The sequence below is a fragment of the Terrapene carolina genome, unplaced genomic scaffold (genome assembly GCF_002925995.2).
Source record: "Terrapene carolina triunguis isolate 2854851 unplaced genomic scaffold, T_m_triunguis-2.0 Scaffold35098, whole genome shotgun sequence".
Lineage (NCBI taxonomy): Eukaryota > Metazoa > Chordata > Testudines > Emydidae > Terrapene > Terrapene triunguis.
Window position 1 is genome coordinate 5,201,105 of NW_020699449.1, and position 21,774 is coordinate 5,222,878.

Sequence of the window (21,774 nt, forward strand, 5' to 3'; positions counted from 1 at the left end):
ACACTGTCACTGAACTTACATTTTGGTTAAAAAAATGCTGATTCGTCAAAGCTGAAACGTTTTGGAGGGATGGATCAGTTGCCATGAAACTTTCATCAGGAAAGTTTTGGGCCAAAGAAAGAGAGAGAGACTGACTACAGCTTCATGGTTAGGGCCTGGGACTGGGATGTGGAATACTCAACTTCCTCCTCTGATTCATAGTGATGAAAAACTCTGCTCTGAATCAAGTAGAACAGGGACTTGAATTTGGGTCTCCCCGGCCCGTGCCCTAACCACACACAAAAGAATTTCATTGTGATTCATTGTGATTACAATGAAGCTCACTGGAAAGTGACAGGCTGGAGTGCAGGATCTGTGATGAAGCAGTTAAAACACATGTAACTTTTAAAAGATACATGTATGATATCCATCCTCCAGTTAAGTCTGATAAATCTGTCCCACACTCAGCAAATACATTAACATTTGCAAGATAAGGGTCAAATACAGAGAAAAGAGCCAGCTCGCCGCAAAGGGCTGTATAATTCACCAACGTATTTGAAAATCTGTTTTTTCATTATCCAGTCAGCTCTAGTTAATAACAAAACCGTACATTTTAAAGACTGAAATAATTTCAACCATGGGTTTTAATTTCACCATTTATGCTGTTTGTTTACTTTTTGCATTTTATTCAGCCTGGAGGGTGAAATTACACTGGGTCAATTTCACTTTCAGTTTCCAGCAAGTGTCTCTCTCTGGTTCTCATGTGCCAGCACAATGCTATTGTGTTTGCCTTTCTGACAATGCAAAACAGTGTTTGCATCTGAAACAACTGTTTTCCTAGGCTTTTCTCTTTTCGTGTTGTGAAAACATTTGTATTCTCTCTAGGTTTTGTACTCCCACCCTTTATTTTTAGAAAACTGAAATGTGGGACCTGAATCTCAATTTATACCAGTGTTTCTTTGAAAATCAATTTAGATTAGCTTTTCCATCAGTTTAAGAGATTACACAGATGACCAATAAAATAGACTAAAGTATATAGGAAGCCAAGGGATTGATTATGTCAGTTTTATACCATGATAATAACTGGATTAGCTTTATGGGAGCTACTCCTGAATTACACCAGAGCAAATGAGATGAGAATCAGACCCACTATGTACAAGTGACACATCATTCACCTTAACTTGCTTCATCGCTGGTTTCAAAATGAGACTGTCAGCAACGGCAAAGTGCTGATCCACTTTTCACCACAAAGCAAATACTGTTTAATGGTTCAGGCTCCCACCCAAATCCCTCCCTTACTATTGGTAGAAGAACTCATCTTCTGCTAGGGTATCTTTATCATCACCACCATGTTAGCTTATAAACCCCAACAGAGGATAACATCAAGCTCCTCCTGTTTCAAGAAGAAGTCTTCAGTGTTGTGTGAGATATACTCAGTCCCACAGAATCTGGGCATCAGCAGTATATGAGATCCATTCTTTACACAGAGCAGGCACATAATTGTCTTGGGGTCAGTGAATGAATAAGAAGAAAGCAGAACAGGGGAATCAATTGATGTCTATATTTTAAATGGTAAGTTCTTAAATCAATGGGACTCTTTCCACTGACTATAATCAGAGGCTTCAAGTTTTGTTCCTTACTGCTATTTATCAGTGATAGCTTTAATTTTATTATTTCTGGCGGTTAAGTGGCAGAGACAGGCTTGAACAATAATAATGTATTTACAATGATGTATCAGCTTTGTCTTTCTGCTGAGGCTGAGCTTTCAAGGGGGTAGGTAGTTTGGTAGGAGGCAGTTTCGTCTTCTGGCTACTGCACTGGATGGGGACTCTGAAGACCTGGGTTCTCAGCCTGGCTCTATCAATGGCTTGCTAGATGACCTTAGATAAGTCACTTTGCCTTCATTTCCCCCTCTCTGCAATAGAGATGATGACATTCATTTACCTTTGTCAAGTGCTTTGAGATCATCTGATCAAAAGAGCTAGGCACTATTGCCTAGAGCTAGGACAAGAAGTAATGGGCTTAATCTGTAGCAAGGGAGATTTAGGTTAGATAGTAGGAAAAACTTTCTAACTGAGGGTAGTTAAGCATGGGAATAGTCTTCTAAGGGAGGTTGTGAAATACCCATCATTGGAGGCTTTTAAGAAAAAGGTTGGACAAACACCTGCCAGGGATGGCCTACATTTGCTTGGTCCTGCCTCAGCACAGGGGGCTGGATTTGATAATTTCTCGAGGTCCCTTCCAGCCCTACATTATTATGAACGGAACTCAGATGCAAGAATTTGACTACGTTTGAGAAAGTACCTGGTCATTGTTATCTTTTAGTCACCAAAAATGTTTGGCATTTTTCATGGCATCAGTGGACTTTGGATTCCATAAAATGGACTCTGGACACCAGAGCCCATAATATTCAGCAAATACTTTAAATTAAAAATAAAAAAGAAGGGAGAACTGTTTATCATGAACCTATGCTTATGGCCCAATTCTGCAACCCTTATTCATGTCAGAAGTTCTTACAGTTCACTTCAACCACTCCCACTAGTTAAGGAGATCTGAAATTTTGAAATTGAAAATTTTGACAAAACTTTTAGTCAACATTTCAAATTTCATCAACCATAGAATCATAGAAATGTAGGGCTGGAAGGGACCTTGAGAAGTCATCAAGTCCAGCCCCATGTGCTGAGGCAGGAACATGTAAAGCAGACCATCCCTGACAGGCATTTGTGTAACCCATCAATAACTCCCCTCTCCCTCCCAAAAATAACAGGATGGTGTCCCTTACCTCTGTTTGCCAGAAGCTGGGAATGAGCAACAGGGAATGGATCACTTAATGATTACCTGTTCTGGTCCTTCCCTCTGGGGCACCCGGCATTGGCCACTGCCGGAGGACAAGATACTGGGCTAGATGGACCTTTGGTCTGACCCGGTGTGGCCATTCTTATATTATGTTCTTATGAATTTTTTGTGAAAATTTGTATCCATTTTTCAACCAGCTCTATTAGGAAAGATTGTTCTATTCTTATAAGTAAGTGTGGCAGGATTAGGTCCATGATTGGTTCATTTCTTTGTGAGGCCCAACAAATTTATAACTGTAAATGTCAGTATTGGTTAATTTAGTACTGCACTTATAATAATAAATAAAATACTGCATTTCATTTTAAAGATTTGTTAGAGGAGCTGTCAAGTTTGATTACTTTCTTTAACAATATTGCCAAAATGATATATTCTTGGTTTCTAAATAGATTTAGTCGTGCTACTACTAATATGAATGTGTTTGGAGCCACCAAAGTGCCAATATACTCTTTTCTGTACAATACACAAAAATAAAGACAGTCCAAAGAGCTTTCAATCTAAAACATAGACACCCTGAGAAATCCAGAGGTACAGGAGACTTAGTGGTTGGGGTTTGTTTTAGATGATAAACTCACTTTTGTGGGCTTCATGGAAGAAATGTTTTTTTAAAGGGGCTTGAGAGACGTGAGGTTGATGCCTGGGCCAACTGGGCTGTCTGTTCTCAGTATACTCTAAATTAGTCTTAAACCCCATAGTTGCATAATGTCATATAACAAATAAACAGCAGAAGGTCCTACATTGAACTGCTAATGTGCCATGCTCTCTATGCTGAGGATGAAGGCCAAGTACAGACTCTAGCCATCCTGTTGCTAGGGTGTCCATTTGGCTTATATTCATATCCCCAGGTGGGTCACTATAAAAGCTAATTTAATTTCCCAACAATAGCAAAGGCCTGTATAAATCCAGCCTAAACTTTTTAGTCTCCATTTAAGGACACTGTTTCTACCCATGATGATAAAAGGGTTTGATGTGTGTATTGAAGTGATTCTTTGGATAAGTTTCCACCTCCCCAAAGGTTATGGAAGGGTTCTCCACTACAAGGCAGGTGGGTGGTAATTGGAACAATCAAATTACCACTATAATAATACTTGGCCTTTCTGCAAGTTCCACTCCAGGATCTTAACTTAGTTTACATACAAATGAAGTCAATCTCACCACACCCCACTCTCATCTCATTTTACAGATGGGGAAACTGAGTCACAGAAAGGTTAAGTGACTTGCCCAGGAAGCTTGTGGCAAAGCAAGGAATCTAAGCCAGCTCTCTCTACACTTCCATGTCTGTGTTTTAATCATGAGATCTGTTCCAAGCTGCTATTTTATGTGCAAGAATCTAAACTTTCATTTAAGAAAAATAATAAGTTTCTAGTCTGCACTGAGAGTGGCATCTCAAGAGGGTAGAACTTATTTTGTGGGTTTATTTTTTCCCCGTTCACTCCCTGATTCAGACTGGAGGCCAGATCCTGGATAGTGTTCAATGCTCTCAACTCCCATTGAAGTTCAGTGGCAACTGAGGGTGTTGAGCATCTCACCGGAGCAGCTCGGCACTTCAGGAGGGGCTTCTTTGTATCTGTCCAGTGCAGGGGGAAATGCAGGTTCATGTAGGCCCCAAGTACACACAGACATTGCCCACGTCCTTAAGGATATTTCAAGGATATTTCAAAAGTTTCATGTCATTAGTTAGTGCCAGCTGTTGCCTGGGCACAACTTTTTAAAAAATGGTTGTTGACAGCTATAAGCCTAAGATTGAGATCCTGGCCGCAATGGAGGCAATGGGAGTTTTGCCCCTGATTTCAGCGGGGCAGGATTTTGTACTGGGCACTACAGTCATGTTACCTGAATCCATTGGAAAATTCTTTTGGGATATGGCCAATTTCCCCTTCCAGAGAGGAAATTCTCTGCCAGTGCTTCCTGAGCAGCTACTTCCTGCCTTCGATTTCTCCTTGGAGGAAAGGAATTAATTGTATTTGAAGTGTGGAGAAATCCAGCCTACTTGGTCCCCATGTGCTGAGCACATCCCTCCAAGGCAACTCTCCCTACAAAAACAACAAAGACCTCCACCTCGACAGAGTACAAGGGCCAAAAGAAACAAGCAGATCCACTTAATACCAGGGGAAAAGAATGAAAAAACAGGGCACGGGTGAGTCATAGGGTCAAAACAAAGCATCCAGAAAGTGATACAGAGCAGGGAACACTGGACAATCCCTACTGCTCCATGAAGGGATTGAAGGAATCAGTGAATGCTTCCTGGAAGAAATCTGCCTGGATATGGGATTGAAATAGGCTGCACAGTAACAAAGTAACCCAGAGCACCAGGGAGGTCGCTGGGCCTTGATTCCCAGTCCACTCCTCTACGAGATGGACCCTGCATGGTATTCACATACCACCTCTCTCTTGGTGTTGCTCTTGTTATTTCCCGGCTATGCTCAGAATTCAAAGGGGATCTGTTTTTGATGCTGAGCATTCCCAACTCCTAATTACACCATGTTGTTAATAATGAAGCCTAAAATTCAGACTCCTCCCCTAACAAGCTCTTTTCCTTCCACCCTTCCGCTGCTGCCTTCCTTCCCTGTTTCTTGCATTGCTTCATCATAATGCTAATGAATAAATAGTTGATGCACTTATATAGCACTTTACATGTTCAAAGCACTGTACAAACATTAACCAATTCTCAGATAGGTGGTTGGGTTTTTTGTTTCCTCAGAGCTCTCTGTTGGTCTGGCTGGCACAGCTACTCTGAATGACTGCTCTTATGAAGGAAAGCTAGGGACGCCATACTTGAAGGTTATCAGACAATGTTTCAAAGTGCTCTCACATTCCCACGCATACTCACATTGTCTCGAAAACCGCCATGCCTTATCAGGGCCCAGGGGGCTTAGGGGTGCAAATTTTGGATTATTGAGTCAAGGGGTTCCGTTCCAGAGGTCCATTGCCAAGAAATAAAAGACTTGTCATTGCATTTATCCCATTCTTATGATATTTTTTGTACATACCTGTGGCTCAAACTATGGCACTGATCTCTCCCAAACAGATTACCAGATCAGCTTTAGCCTCAGCTAGGTTGTCTGGGGCGGCAATATTTAAAAAATTATTAGAGAGGCTTTCTAGGTCTGCAAATTGGCATGCATCTGGGATGAGTGCCAGAGAATTCCTCTGAGCCATCTCTTCCAGTTACTCCTGACTGAGCACTAACTGGAGCAATAGCATGGCACAGAGGACTGGCGGGGTACATGGCAGTGTGTGAATGCCATTGCAAAGGAGGAGTTTTGGTGGACACTTAGAATATGTAAAGGATTGTGAGGAGAGTGCAAAGTACTCTTATATTCCCATGGGCGGCACGTGACTCCCGCATTTGGGGAGGCTGGGCGTGAGTGCTGGAAGCTTCCTAGAAGTGTGTGGGGGGGCCCACTGGCACCTGGACTATGGCCCCTCCCCCACCCCTGCTCAGCATTCTCCCCCGAGGCCCCACTCATATGCCACTCCCATTTCACCCCAGGCCCTGCTCTGCCCCTTCCCCGAGGCTCCCCCCTACCCTTTCCTCCCCTTCCCTAAGGCCCTCCGCCTGCCGCCTTTTTCCCCCTCCCCCCAGACCCTCCCTTCTTTTCCCTCATCCCATGAAGCACCCCCCCTCCCCCCGCAAAGAGAGGGCAGAGAGGCATGAGCAGTGGGCGGGGGGACCTTGGGGGAAGAGGCAGAGTGGGGATGGAAAGAGGAGCAGCGTGGGCCGGGCCACGAGGGAAGAGAACAAGCGGGAATGGGGCCTCGGGGCTGAGCCCGGGTGGGGCTATGGCCCAGGCACCCTTTCGGCCTCCAGAGGATGGTGCGCTGCATCCTGTTTGGGGCGGCTTAGCCTCCCCTGGCCTCTTAGACCCACCACCCGTTTTCTTCTTGGCATCCCTCGTGGACTATCAGTCACTGGAAGTGACGGTGAGAGCTGTGCTAACCACTTACAGTATTCCCTGGATCCGTCCTGCTAGACATAGTCTAGTGAGGGATAGTGCAACCCTTGGATTAGTTGTGGTCAAGTGGAGTTGTGCTGAGCAGCATGAGTATCTACATGGGCAATTGCTGTCTCCACAGAGGTAAAGTGTGTGCGGGGGGTGTGCAGTGGAACAGACATTACTTTAACTCTGTATTTCCTGATTAGCGGAGGATTAAGTTTAGCCACACTCCCTGTTCTGGAAGGGCACAAGGCAGCGCTGGGCAGCCATAACTCTGTGTCAATAGTCTTTTGGCAGTGAATTCGCTGTAAGTTACACCTCCCATTTCCAGTGTTCGCCGCCTGCGGGTGCCTCCTTTCCCCAAACCCCCTTTGCATACACAGCAAATCGCCTTCCTGCAGAGGTCAGTCCTACAAGGAGAAGGGCAGGAATCAAAGGATTTTTTCAAGGAAGCACAGGGGATCTTCACTGATACAGAGAAAGGCTGTTTCCTGTCTGTGTTTATTGCGTTCTCAGAGAGCTAAATCCTTCAGTCACAGCTTGGGCAAAACTCCCATTGACTTCAAGGGTTAGTTTTGCGTGAGTTTTGCCACACTAAGGAGCGGGAGTTCCTCTTGAATAAGAATAGCAGGATTTGGCCATGAGAGGCGGCTAAGCAGGGATGCTGTAGGCAGTTGGCTTGCAGCAGAAATCTACTTTATCAGCACTTTCTCCTAGGGGCTTGTCTGTATGGTCAATTAGAACACAGCAAGCTGGGATGTAAATCTTCCTTGCACTAGCCTGCTGCGCTTTAACGCAGTGGCTCTCAACCTTTCCAGACTACTGTATCCCTTTTAGGAGACTGACTTGTCTTGCATACCCCAAGTTACACCTCACTTAAAAACTACTTGCTTACGAAATCAGACATAAAAATGCAAAAGTGCCACAGCCACACTATTACTGAAAAATTGCTGACTTTCTCATTTTTACCATATCATTATAAAATACATCAATTGGAATATAAATATTGTACTTACATTTCAGTGTATGGTATATAGAGCAGTATAAACAAGTAATTGTCTGTATGCCATTTTAGTTTGTACTGACTTCGCTAGTTCTTTGTAAAAGTAGGCAAATGTCCAGATGAGCTGATGTACCCCCTGGAAGACCTCTGCGTACCACCAGGGTACACGTACCCCTGGTTGAGACCCACTGTTCTAATGGACTGTGTGGACTCTGCTGCTGGGCACGAAAAGTTCCCTAGTGCACTGGGACTTACTCCAGTTTCAAAGCGCACTATGGAACATTTCGTGCATCACAGCTGGGGCCACACGGACACTTTGTGTGCAGCAAGCTAGTGCAAAGTAGATTTATACCCCAGTTTACTGAGCACTAACTGTTCATATAGACAAGCCCTACATCTAAGGGGACTAAGGGTCTAATCCTTTGCCGCTTGGAGATATCAGATGTCTTTCTATTACTTCAATGGTTTTTAGTTTGAGCCCTAAAAGTCCAGTCCTACAGATCCTGAGGCCAGTGGGAGTTGAGAGAGCTATTCTTCTCCCAGGAAATGCTCAGCACCTTGCAGGATCAGGCCCTCATTGGGACCATCTATCTGGAGGTGGACGTTTCATTAGCTCAGAATTTGCACCTGGACTATATTTTCATCTCCACCTGAAATGGATTCCAGCTATGAGACTTTGATCCCCAAGGAATAAATGACTCTTGGGTAGTCAGACTGTCAGTTCTACCAGGATAGTCTCATATTAAGTGCATGCCTACAGTACAGCTGTTACATTGGCACAGCTATGTGTGGATGCTGCTTACATCAGTGGAAGAGGTTTTTCCTTTGATATAGTTAATCCATCTAGCTCAGGGGCAGAAGCTAGATTGACAGAAGTCGTCTTCCATCAACCTAGCTAAGGGATTAGGTTGACCTACCTGTGGTGTTCAGGAGGTGAGCAACCCTCACAGCCCTGAGCAATGTAGTTAGGTGATCTAATTTTTAAGTGTAGGCCAGGCCTTAGATAAACTATGGGCCTGAGTCTTTATTGTTCTGTGCCTTGTGTTTAGTCATTTCACCTCTGCAAAGAGAGAGCAAATTGGGTGTAAAGTGCTTCCATTCTGATTTGATACTCATTATACCCACTTTGCACCGGGATCAATGCCTACTCACTATACCCACTTTGCACCGGGATCAATGCCTACACAAGACTTAGGCCCCAGACTAAGATTCTGAGGGGTATTAAAATTCTCCTGCAATGCAGGAGAAAGATGTTCTCTTTATTTTTATATTTTGGACTTGAAATCTATGTTCATGTAAGCAAATTACCTGACTGCACATTAAAGGGTGTGTGGGGGGGGGGGGGGGTTGTCTGACTTGTCAAAAGGGTGTGTGCCCCTTTAAGGGCTAGAGATCTGGAGAATGACTTGCTGTGGCAGCTTCAGACCAGGTCAGCATGGGGATGCTAACCCATCCCACCCCCACAGGTGACCAGGGGCGGGGGGGGGGATATTTGTGTACATGTAGGTGCTATGGAAGCCCTTCCCTCTCAGCTATATCAATGCATTTTCATTCTAATTTGCAACCTTGCCTCAAGCTCCACCACTCCAGGGGAACATGTGACATGTAACAATCCCCCCCAGTCATGGAGTTGGGATCCAGATTTGAATCTGAACTTCTCCAGAGTTTGGGGAAATTAGGATCCAGTGTTGGTTCAGGCCCAAATTTAGTTATGAATTGCCAGAATATGGGATGGCTCCTCAGCTGTTCTAGCTCCCTTGACTTCTATAGAGGTATGCGTCTTTCCAGTAAGCACTCAATGCTCTGTAGGAAACATACATAGACAACTGTTGTAGAACCTTCATCCTTAAATATTGACTTCAGTGGAATGGCTTCTGATTTACCCTGGTTAAAAGCAAGAGGAGACTTGGCCCCAGAGTGAGCAAGGAAGAACTGCTCATGTGAGTAGAGATTGCATGCTTAGACCCTATATATGCAGTAAATAAAAAATGAATAAAATGCACACACCCAACTGGCCATGATTGCATTGTACAGCTACTTAACTTTAGCTGTATTCAAACGAGTTATTTCTGTAATGTGCTACAGGATGACTTGACTTCTTTGACCCTTGGCTTTATACAACATTTATTTTAATGGCTGCTACATTCTTTCCAGAAGGTTTTATTTCTCTGTTATGTAACATAAGTTATCTGGGTTGGCACATGAAAGGGTGGTAACTGCAGCACTCTGGCTGGGAGGGATGGGTGTCAGTGTGTCTTAAGATACTACATTCCCCTGAGAAGCTGCTGGCATTGCATGCCGTGAGGTACCTCCTCCCTTGGACTAAAGCACAAAATACACACGCACACATTCAGAATCTGCAGTAAGCACTGCTCCCCTTTGACCTCTTTATCTAGGGCTATACTCCTTGCTTCAAAACTGAAAGCTGTTTGCAAACGGAATGGCACAAAATACCGACTGCAGAGAGCCTGCTGGTATACACACAAAATACAGCTGAATCTAAAGCTGGAAAATAAAGGGGATGCTTAACAGAAATCAATTATTGTTTGCATTTTAGCTGGAAAATGACAGCATTCCCCTACTCCTTACCCTTATTTCCAAAACCGAAAGCACTGAGCATAAGGGGTTCTGTATCTCACTCCCTCAACAACTAAGACTTAAAACACTTTCCAAGAGAAAACATTGTAATTATCCTTCTCTCTTTCTCTCTCTGTATCTATCTGCCATTTTTAAACAGTACCTATCACCATAGTATTTCAAGTCAGTTACATTTATTAAAGGGAGCCTTATCTATTGGCAAACTCACAAGATTAGGAGTTAGAAAGTCTGGGTTCTATTTATCTCTCTGCCACAGACTTCTTATGTCCTCTGGAATGTCACTTAACCTCCCTTTTGCCTCAGTTTTCCAGTCTGTAATAATACTTACATCTTGGCCATGTTGTGAGTCTTCATTGGTTAAATGGTTGAAAAACACTTTCAGATCTATGGGAGACAGCTCAGATGTCCAAAATATTTGTTCTTCTTCTTATTATTAGTTCCTATGGCTATGTGACATGTCCAGACTATCAAAATGTAAGTAATATGTACTTGTTGGAAAGCCAGTAAGCATGTGCTGGAACTTAAGTGCTTTCTTAAATTGCGCGTCATTAACTGTTGGAAACACTGATCACTGAAAACTGTAAGGAACCTCTGTAACTCTGTTGTTTGTTGTTCTCATTTGGGTTTTAAAGCGATAACCATACTAGACTGTAGATCAGTGAGGGAAGGGGGTAATGGGAGAGAGTTTAAGTTCTTAGTTTTAAAGTAATTTTAGATTCTGTAGAGCACGAAACAGCCAACATATAATTAGCAATGTTAGGGTAAGAAAAAGGGGATTTTCTTTGATGCAAACAGGGGTCTGATTCTCCACTGCCCTGCACTTTGCCTAGCCATTGGCACCTTGGCAAAGTGGGCATAAAGAGGGCATTTTGATTTGCTAATGTTTTCCATTCAGATGTGCATGGGTCACAAGGTACAAAGCAGTGGAGAAGCTGGCTCAGAAATTTGAAATATGGGAGTATGATTGGCTCGTAGAGGCATATTTTCAGATACTGGTCTCAATTTTTCCTGGTACAAATTCTTCCCATAAAAATGAAGGCCCAGATAAGGTAGCTTATGAACGATAAAATAGATGCTATTATTTGTATACATCAGTCGACGGCTACTTGGAGCAAGTGCATGGCCACTGATCCATGCATGCAATTATATCCGCAGTGATGACACAACAGTCTCCCTGTGCCCCTACTTCTTAGTGCTGGTCTTAAAGCATGTTCCATAGGTTTGGATGTAGGATCCTTTGCATCACCCCTCACCATGAAGAGGTGTGAGGAAAGGGTCTGTGTTGCCAGAGAGGTGGCTCACTTCCCATTCTGCACAAACTGAGGAAAGCCATGAGTGGAGGGTCCTCTCCTTCCAAACATTCCTAAGGCACAATCTGGGCTCAGGGTTTGTTCCCAAAGTAACTAGAACAGAATATTTACATGCAGCCATTTTATTTTAGCACTGGGGAAGCACTGAGTGTGGGGGAGGGATAGCTCAGTGGTTTGAGCATTTGCCTGCTAAAACCAGGGTTGTGAGTTCAGTCCTTGAGGGGGCCACTTAGGGATCTGGGGCAAAATCAGTATTTGGTCCTGCTAGTAAAGGCAGGGGTCTGGTCTAGATGACCTTTCAGGGTCACTTCCAGCTCTATGAGATAGGTATATCTCCATATATTATTACTTCAAAAGCCCCTATGTGAACAATCAGAACTAAAAGCAATACTCAGACTCTGCAGAAAAATCCCTTCACCTGTTGTTTGTTTGTAGGTAAAGTGGAGGCAGCGCTGGACCTGGTGTTGATCAATTCACTCCCTCTAGTGAGCAACTCAGAGACATCGCTTATCTGCATTGCAGCCAGATGGAGTTCCCGCGAGTCTGTCACAATAGGGCGAGACTATGAGGCCTTGATGAGCCAACACCAGGACCCTCTGGAAGTTACTGAAGACGAGAAGAGAGGAACAGCCAAAAAAGTGGTGTGGAAAAGGGAACAAGCTGGTGAAACTGTCGGAGCTTACTACTGTGAAGGGAAAGTCAAAGATGAGGTGACAAGGATACGTACAATGAAGATGCCACTAGGAGGTACTGTATGCTGGTCAGACCAGAGATGTGCGAGCCCCACTAGGGGACATCTGCTTGCAGTTTGGCTGCTACCCTTAAATAACAGGAGCAGGTACAGTAGTGGATCCAGAGTGAGCAAAGTGGCCTGGATTCATTAAGAACTTATCTGGCCCAAATCCAAACCAATCATTTCTGAGGCTCAGAAACATTTGGTTAATGTTCTGAGTTAGTATTTTTCTCTTACATTTTTGCACGTTCTGCCCATTTCTGGTTATACCCAGCAGCACAAAATGGAAGCAATAAAATATGGCAAGAAAAACCGTTGTGGCCTCATTGAACCCACAAAGCAATAACTACAGTAACTCTTACATTGGGCCTTTCATCTTCAAAGCACTTTAAAAACGTGACCCCTACCCCAAGTAATTTCCATAAGCTGAGAAAAACCAGAGGGCTTGTCTACACAGTACAGCAAACCTCACTCTAACTTGTTACACTCTAACTGCCCCGTGTAGACCCTGCTGGCGCGCTTTAAAAGGTATCAGGAACTAGGTACCTTTTAGAGTGCACCAGCAGGGTCTATACAGAGCAGTTAGAGTACAGCACAGAGGGCTTTATAAACTGGGCTCCTCTAGTGCACTTTGCCATGCTGCGTAGGCAAGGCAAGAGACTCCACACAGTCCACCAAGAATTTCACTATTGCCAATCTCTTTTATGTGGAAGGTGCTCTGATATCAATGTGGTGGGCAACAGTATTAGATAGATAGATAGATAGATAGATAGATAGATAGATAGATGGATGGGGTGGATGGGGATAGATAGATAGATAGATAGAGGGGGTGGATGGGGATAGATAGATAGATAGATAGATAGATAGATAGATAGATAGAGGGGGTGGATGGGGATGGATAGATAGAGGGGGTGGATGGGGATAGATAGATAGATAGATAGATAGATAGATAGATAGATAGATAGATGGGGTGGATGGGGTGGATGGGGATAGATAGCTATGCTCTGATTCCTAGACCATGCCTATTCATACTAGAAATCTCATATGTATCTTGATCTCATGAGACTTCCAGGCTGAGTTCCAAAGCAAAGAGCTTGGCATAAGCTCCAGAGAAACATAAGAACTTTTAGATAATTTTCTGCACTTCATCAAACATTCAAACCTTTTGAAGTTCACCCATCACTAATATTTAGCACAATATGTTGTGGTACCAACAGTTCAAACACCTCCACTTAGCCTGCAAATCCGTTATTGTGCACAAATACTGTCAAGATGATGGGAATTGTAGAGTGAACATATAACAACACTTTCTCTTGCTCTCTCTCCCCAGTGAGCAGGGCTGAAGTTTCTTTATTGTAATGTGGTGTGAGCAGGCCAGGTGGATTTTGCATTTTACTCTGAAGGTGATAAGGTTTGTGGTTGTTCTGGCCTCTGCTGAGAGTGTACTCCTGATTCTCAGGCCTGTCACCCAGAAAGCTCTGTCCCTTGTACTCACATACATCTCACTCTTGAGGTTGCCAGTTCCATTGTTCTGTTCAATGGGGGAGGAGGAGGGAAGGAGGGGGTTCATGACCAAGCAGGTGAGGCAGACCCTCAGGTAACAATCTACGAAAGGCTTTGAAGATGGGAGCCAAAATCTTGAATTTGGCCTTGTATCTAACAGGAAGCCAGTGTAGATAGCAGGTTATTGGGGTGATGTTCTCTTGACTTCTTGTGTTCCTCAGCAGATGTGATGATGGGTGCTGAACCCATTGTAGCTCTTTAAGGTCAAGGGCTTACGTGCCTGGGAAGAGAGACTTGACTTGAGAGCCCGACATGTGGATCACCCAGGCTAAATCTGTTATATCCAGAGGAGATATGATCTTCTTACCAGCTGTACATGGATTTAGATGGGGCCTTTTGGGGGTCTTGATTATTGCACTTCTACTTTTCAGATGATCTTTGCTAAAAGCTTTGGCTGATATAGATCTCATCAGAGAGCCTGTTATGTGCACTGACTAGTAAGCTTCTAGATGGGTGAGAAAGAGACATGGTAGAAATTCTCAAAGCTATTAAAGGCCACAGGGAGAGGAAAGGAAGGTCAGGGAAGGGCTGCAGGGTTTGGCAAAACTACTGTAGCTGGCAAATAGGCTTTTTTCCTCTCCACAGTTATTGTCTGAATAATTTTAAAGGCTTCTGGATACACTAAGGGTTTCTTCTCATCAGATGAGTTGAAAGGTGCACTGTGTGTCCAACTGAAGACAACGGGAGCTGTTGAATGACTGGCAATTTTGAAAATCTAGCAGTTGCTTTGGGCCCCTCTCCATCACACCACTTAAGCATGTGCTTAACTTTAAGTATATGAATAGTCCCACTGACTTTAATGGGATTGCTCACATGCTTAAGTACATGCTTATATGCTTTATTGGGGCCTATGTGCCTATATATGGACATAAGAGCCTAACTTAAGCTATTCATTTTTGACAATCTTGGCCTTTATAATGTGAAAATGTAAAGGAAGAACATTTTTCTGCATGAGTCTACATATAACATTTTCAAAGTAGAGGGCCAGTTCTCCTATATCCTGTATACTCTAGACTTGCCTGGCATATAGTATGTATAGTATAGAATCTATTCCTTAGTGACTGAAGGGGAAAAAATTGCAACACAACAGAATCTCTCTACAGAGGAAGGGATGGTTATGGATTTATAGACACGTAAGCCAAAGAGAGCTGGGGCACTTCTACAACTCAGTTCATTGTGTCTCTTTAAGGAGTGGGCTCATATTGTAAAATAATTAATTAAATGCAGACCATAAGCTAAAAATACATTGGAACGGAGCCCACCAAGGAATGTGGGTTCCTTTCCATTACAACAATGCTGTGAAGAAAAGGTCTCATGGATAAACTAAACAACTCACACAAAGAAAATAGAAAGGAAAAATAAAAGCTGAACTGTAAAGCGAATTTCTCATGAAAAACAACAATTAATACTAGCTGTCTACATTTAAAACAAAAAGCCACCGAACCGAACACCCCAATACTTGGAGATAGGGTGCAGTTCCCAGCTAGCACAGACATACTTGGGCTAGCTCTCAGTGAGCTAGTTGCACTCAAAAAGTAGTGTAGCCATGGTAACATAGGTAGTGGCGACATGAGCTATCAGCCCTGACTACAATCCATACTTAGGGTGGCGAGCCCATACCGCTGCTTCCAATGCTGCCATGCCTACATTGCTCTTCTTAGCTCGCTAGTTCAATGAGAGCTGGTGCAAGTATGTCTACGTGTGCTGGGAATCACACCCCCAGCTCTGACTGTGGATGGAGTCTGAGGATCAAACACTTTAGTAGAGCTGGTTGAATCATTGTTGCAAGAAACTTATTTTTTAAAATTCTGCTTTATTTTCTGTTCCCACATAGATTGCAGTTTTGTTCCTTGACCCCTGACTGCCCCCTCCTGGGGCCCCTGCCCCTAACTGCCCTCCAGAACGCCACCCCCTACCTAAGCCTCCCTGTTCCTTGTCCCCTGACTGCCCCCTCCTGAGACCCTCCCACCCTAACTGCCCCCCTAGGACCCTACCCCCTGACTGCCCCAACCCTTATCCACACCCCCGCCCCCAGACAGACCCCCGGGACTCCCACGCCCCATCCAACCACTCCCCACCCCCTGAGAGGCCCCCCAGAACTCCCGACCCTTCCAACCCTCCCCCTGCTCCCTGCCTGCCCCCCAGGACTCCCCTTACCATGCCCACGCTGGTCAGACGCTGCCTCCACGTGGAGGCAAAACACACTGCGGGCTGCCGTGGGCACAGCCCCTCCCCCGCAGAGTGCTGAGGCAGTGGGAGGGGGAGAGCTCTGGGAGGGGCGGCGGCGATGGCTCACATTTCCGGGAGCCGCAGAACCCGAGCACAGTGAGGGAGGATCCAGGGGGGCGCCTGCCCCGGCTGCGGCCCGGTGCTCCCCCCCCCCCCCGGGGTGGCTCCTGCAGCGGATGCATGCGGGTGGCGGTCCCCGTGCGCACCCCGGCTGCCCCCTCACCGCGCTCGGGCTCTGTGGCTCCCGGGAGTGTGAGCCGCCACCACTGCCCCACCCGGAGCAGGCTCAGGGCCCTGCGCCCCAGCAGCTCACACTTCCGGGAGCCGCAGAACCAGAGCGCGGTGAGGGCAGAGCCGGGGGGCACGCCTGCTGCCGGTCTGGGGTCCCGGCCGCCGGCCCCGCTCAGCCTCCTGCCGGCCTGGGGTTCCGTTCACTCAGCCGGCAGTGGGCTGAGCGGGGCCGGCAGCCGGGACCCCAGATGGCAGCAGCGTGCCAGGCAAAATCAGCTCGCGTGCCACCTTTGGCACGCATGCTGTAGGTTGCCGACCCCTGGCCTAGATAATATTGTGCAAGGCCGCAAACCTGCAAACACTTATGCATGTGCTTAATTTTACGCACATGAGTAATTTCACTGAAGTGAATAGAACTACTTTCATAGTTGGGCCAACTTGTGTTGGTGAGAGAGACAAGGAGTGACACTCTGAGTTAGTTTCCTAGACCTGAAGACCTAGACCTCTGTGTGGCCCAAAAGCTTGTCTTCCTCATCAACAGAAATTGGTCCAATAAAAGATATTACCTCACCCACGTTTTCTCTCTAATATCCTGGGACCAACATGGCTAAAACAACACTGCATATAATATAATACAGCATTTAAAGTTTCTTTATATGTCATTTCAAAATGGAAATAAGTCATTTCAAAATGAAAACTCAAAACTTCTCATTCTGCAAATGTCGAAATGGAATGGTTTAACATTGTGAGGGCTTTTTTGTAGGTTTTCTCCTAAACACATTTTTGGGAAAATTAATACGATTTCTCAAAGCATTTTTACTTCAATGGAAATTCATTTTCTGATGGGAAATGGTTCCATCTAAGTTTTTCCAGCCAATGTACTAAATACCTAATACAGATAGATGGTGACAGAAGCCACATGTTATTTTTTGTTGTTGTTTTTGTTCTTTGGCTTTTGTTTCTGACCTAGCATTTATAAACTACTTCCACTTCCATCTAAAATGAATTTAATTACTTCAGTAAACAAATTTCAGCTACAGGCCCAAAATTTGCTTTCCACAATCTTTGGTACAAACCAAAATGTGCTTGCTTGAATGTTTGCACAAAGGGTGGGGGCAAGGGGTGTGAGCATAACTGAATGGAAAAGTGTCTGAAAAAATTACCCCATAATTCATACTGGTCTGTAGCCCGCACATCCTTTACCCTAAATAAAATATCCCATAAATGGGACCGCAGTAGAATAGGACCCAGAGCATAAGAGCTTATTCCAGTGGAGACTCAGATTGGCTTTAGCAGATTCTGGAGGAGGTAAAATTCAGCCCTTTTAGCCATGAGGAGGGTGACTGCCCTGCAAGACCTTGGAAGGTGGAAGCAAACCATGGTATGGGAGGGACCTACCCAAAGAAAAGCTAGAAATCCTTGGGAAAAAATAAGAAGACACAGAAGGGAGCAGTAAAACACAGTGTCCCATCCCTCTGAGAGTGTACTCATTGTCCTCAGTAAAAATAGGCCTAAAGTGTGAGGTTTAGATCCAGACTGAGATCTGAATATCCCCAAAGTTCAGTTTGAAAAATCAGAATTTTCTAATTTGGTAGGATAGCTTTTATAATGTCCGCCCCTCCCCGCCCCTCCCCCCCACCCCCCAATATTATCACAAGAAGAGTTTGGCCTGGAATCTCAGATTTAGAGCTGGTCAGAAAATTTTTCCCTCAAAAAAATCCCAAGTTTTCCACAGGAATTTTCAAAATGAAATTAAATCAAACTTGATTTAATTTCGTATCAAAATCTTTTGCAACTAAAGTTTTGTGTAATTTTGACTTAAAATGTCATTTGTTTTTTTTTTTTTCCATTATTGGTTTCTGGATTTTCAGGTTTCTCACTCCCTACTCCCTTTCCTCCGCTGGTAAATAGACAAGAAAGGTGAAAAAGGTGTGAAAATGAATGAAACTCACTTTTCACACTTATTTACTGTTTTCCAGCTGGAAAAGATTGGAAAACAGCAGGAAAGTGTGTGAAAGTAGGTTTGTGTTTTGTGCATTTTTTTTGTTTTGAATTTTCCAGTTCAAGAATTTTTAACAAATGCATTGAACTGCATATTTTCCCATGCAACGTTTAGATTTTGATGAAAAGATATATTCAGATAGAAAAAAATGTGGTTGAAAAATGTTGCCCGACCCCTCTCAGAATACATTTATTCGGTTGTCCTCAGTAAGGAATGGTGTCTTGTGGAAAGTGTGGTGAGCTAATTTTGAGCACTACACTATGCTATTCCTGTCTTCCGGTAGGCCTTATATGACACTGATGTCCTGACATTGTTGCATTTCACTACATCATAGAAACCTTCTTTGCCAGTGAAAGATCTTTTCCTAGTAAATTTACCCAGTATCTTACCCAGTCTATTTATAAAAATTGTCCCTAGGGCTAAAAAGACTTGGGAAATTATTCTACAACTGGTTGGTTCTCTTGGTTAGGAATTGTTTCCAGTTATCCAGCCAGTATTAACATTATTATTAATTTCCTCTCCTTGCCTCTAGTTACACCACCTTATTGTTCAAGCACCTATATGCCCCCCCACCCATGGCACTGCTGAAACACAGAGCAGGGGCTGCTGATGGCAAAGGAAATCTAAACATATAAATCACCAGTGATGATTCTGCTGTAGATTATCCTCCAGCTTCCAGTTTAGGGGAATCACAGTCATTGATAATATTTATAGTCATTGATCCCATGTTTTGACCATTTTTATTTTAGCTTCCTTCCTCCCAGTGGCCTTAACTATGACAGTGAACAAGGGAGAACATGTGAACATTTCCTTCATCAGAAAGATTGCAATGGAGGAAGATGCAGTGATCTACAAAAACGGTAACGACTCTCTCTCTCTATTTTCCCCTCACCCATCACTGTGATATCCTAGCACCTGTGCCACTACATTAAAATAATTACTGGTGATGCTCTTGCTGTGCAATTGAAGGAAGCATCATTTCTTGTGCATTTAGTGCTCAGAGAAGGAGCCAGATTGCCAACCCTAGAAACAGCGTTGATCAAATTATTTGCTTCCCCTCCACAATCCCTTGTGCTCTCCAGTTCCCCAGTTGTTGTGCCTTTGCTTTTAATCTTATAACTCCCCGCCCTTGTATCTCTGCCTTGCATCCCTCAATATCGCCTGCGCTATGCTGCTCTAAGTGCTTCTGCCCCACTTCCTCTTTTTCTATTTACTTGCTGCCTTCCAAGATCTCTTCCCCTTTCCCCCCTCCCAACTCCCCCTGAGCACTCCAGAAGCTGGACATCTGACTGAGATCTCTCTCTGCTCCATGATTTAGGTTCCCATTGCTACATAGCTTACCCCCTGTCCGAGCTTAAGGAATGGAGAGACCAACAGGATTCCACAAGGGAGTAAGGGTCTGTGTTTGTGAATCACTTTACATGATCAGGGCCTAACTAATGGCCATCACTTATACATGTATGAAAGTGTGAAACCATAGAGAAGAGGCCATCCAAAGCGACCTTATTCATAAAAGGAAATATTTGCGAATATACATACACATGTACCACACCATATGAATAAGCTGGCATCTGACTAGCTGAAGCACAAGGTGAGCTGATCCTCTAAAACAAGCAGAATTCTGCAGTTCACTGATGGCACAGTGAGTATCCCTGCAGCTACATTCTTCAGACATTAATTACCGGGTTGTTCAACTCATATGCAGCGGCAGCTGGAGGAGAGGCAAAGAAGAGGTTTTGTGCCCCAACCGTGTCATGGTCAACAGATTTGTTCTGCGTGGTAGACAGCTTGCTTCATCTGAGATGTCTTCCCTCACTGGCTGACCTGAGCTCCTCTTGTGAAGGGTTGAATGGATGTTCTGCTCTATTATGATGTTTTTTATGCCCTTCTCTCAGGTTCTTTCATTCACTCTGTGCCCAGGCATGAAGTGCCAAATGTGCTAGAAGTGACCTGCTCTGAAGCCCTGCTACAGGATGCAGGGGTCTACTCTGCCAGATACATAGGAGGAAACACCTTCACCACTGCTTATACAAGGCTGATAGTAAGACGTAAGTTTCCCTCTTGTGTGTGTTGATCAGTCTTTGTTTTTGTGTTTTGAAGTGGTGTTATAATAAAATGGAGAGCCAACCTTTGTAAAAGCAAAATAGGGGCCAAATTCTCAGTTGGTGCAAACTGAGACCATTTGACTCGAAGCAGGGATTTTGGCCCTATCTGCCTACTGTGTGCATGCTGATGCTGCTTTTGAAAAGGTGGGAGCCCAGCTTTCAAAAATGCTGTCTTGGGCAGCTCCATCAACATGACTCTGACCCAGAGTTTGGTCTTTGGGGTTTTACCATAGGATTTCCTAGTAGGTGCCAGCCAGTGAAAATTCTGTTTAGATGTCTAGAGGACTTGGGGCCTCTTTTGACATCCAAATGCCACTTTGACACATTAAATGCAAGCTTAAATCTGAAAATTCCAGCCCAAGTCTGGATTTCTCTAGTCATGTTTCTCTGTTATTGGAGCTGCCTCAAGAATTTTCCATCATCACCTTCACAATCATGGCTTTGCATTAGAAGATCATAGGAAGTATAGTTACTGAGAGAGGGTCACATACTGAACACTGCTGAGCCCTGGGAGCTCCCTGCAGTTCCTCCAGCATCTTGGAGGAACAGGTCTAGCATGATGTTTGTGCTTGTAATGGAGTTTAGGGCCCGGTCTTTGCCCCTCTTGAAGACAATGACAAAATTTCTATTGGTTTCCAGAGTTCAGGAACTGGCCCTTAGTAGCTTATCAGCCTAGGAAATGGTAAACAATGATCAAGACAGGAGTTTGTGTTTACACTTCTATTGATTGTTTTTAAACAGTTTTATAGAGATAACAGTGTGCCATACTGATCCCTGGTATAACTCCAGCAAAGATAGTGGGTGAATTAGCCCTAATATGTTTTTGTCTCCTTGAAAGAAGAATACTGTGATAGAAATTTTCTCAGATTGCCAACCACAGGCACAAAGCCAGAAATGTTGAGCTTAAACCTGCTGGCATGTTATAAGCACCGCATCTTTCAGATCAGATGTAACTGAGCTCCTGAGTATTTGTAGTCATAGTCCTGGGCATTTATCAGAGCAGAAATGTTAAACATAACATCCTTGCCCAGACAGTGCAACTCTGCTGAATACCAGAGAGTGCAACTCTTCCTGCATTAAATCCTCCCTTCAGTTTCAAATAGCAAAATTCTACTTTGCTTCCTTTCTTAAAAGCGTGGTGTAGAGTTACAGTGCGCTGATAAACAGCTGCTCTGTTCCACTTGAGAGGTGACTGTATTTCTGTAGCAAACAAAGTGACACTTAATATAG

General features: G+C 44.2%; 1 protein-coding gene across 1 annotated transcript in view; it reads left to right on the forward strand.

Annotated features, from left to right (window-relative positions):
- The window catches only part of LOC112116000 (angiopoietin-1 receptor), a 65,697-nt gene that overhangs the window by 3,994 nt on the left and 39,929 nt on the right, over positions 1-21,774 (forward strand). Inside the window, exons 2-4 of the mRNA XM_026646468.1 lie at positions 12,117-12,428; positions 19,189-19,299; positions 20,335-20,487. Coding sequence (XP_026502253.1) covers positions 12,117-12,428; positions 19,189-19,299; positions 20,335-20,487 — 576 coding nt within the window. The remainder of the gene's footprint in view (positions 1-12,116; positions 12,429-19,188; positions 19,300-20,334; positions 20,488-21,774) is intronic.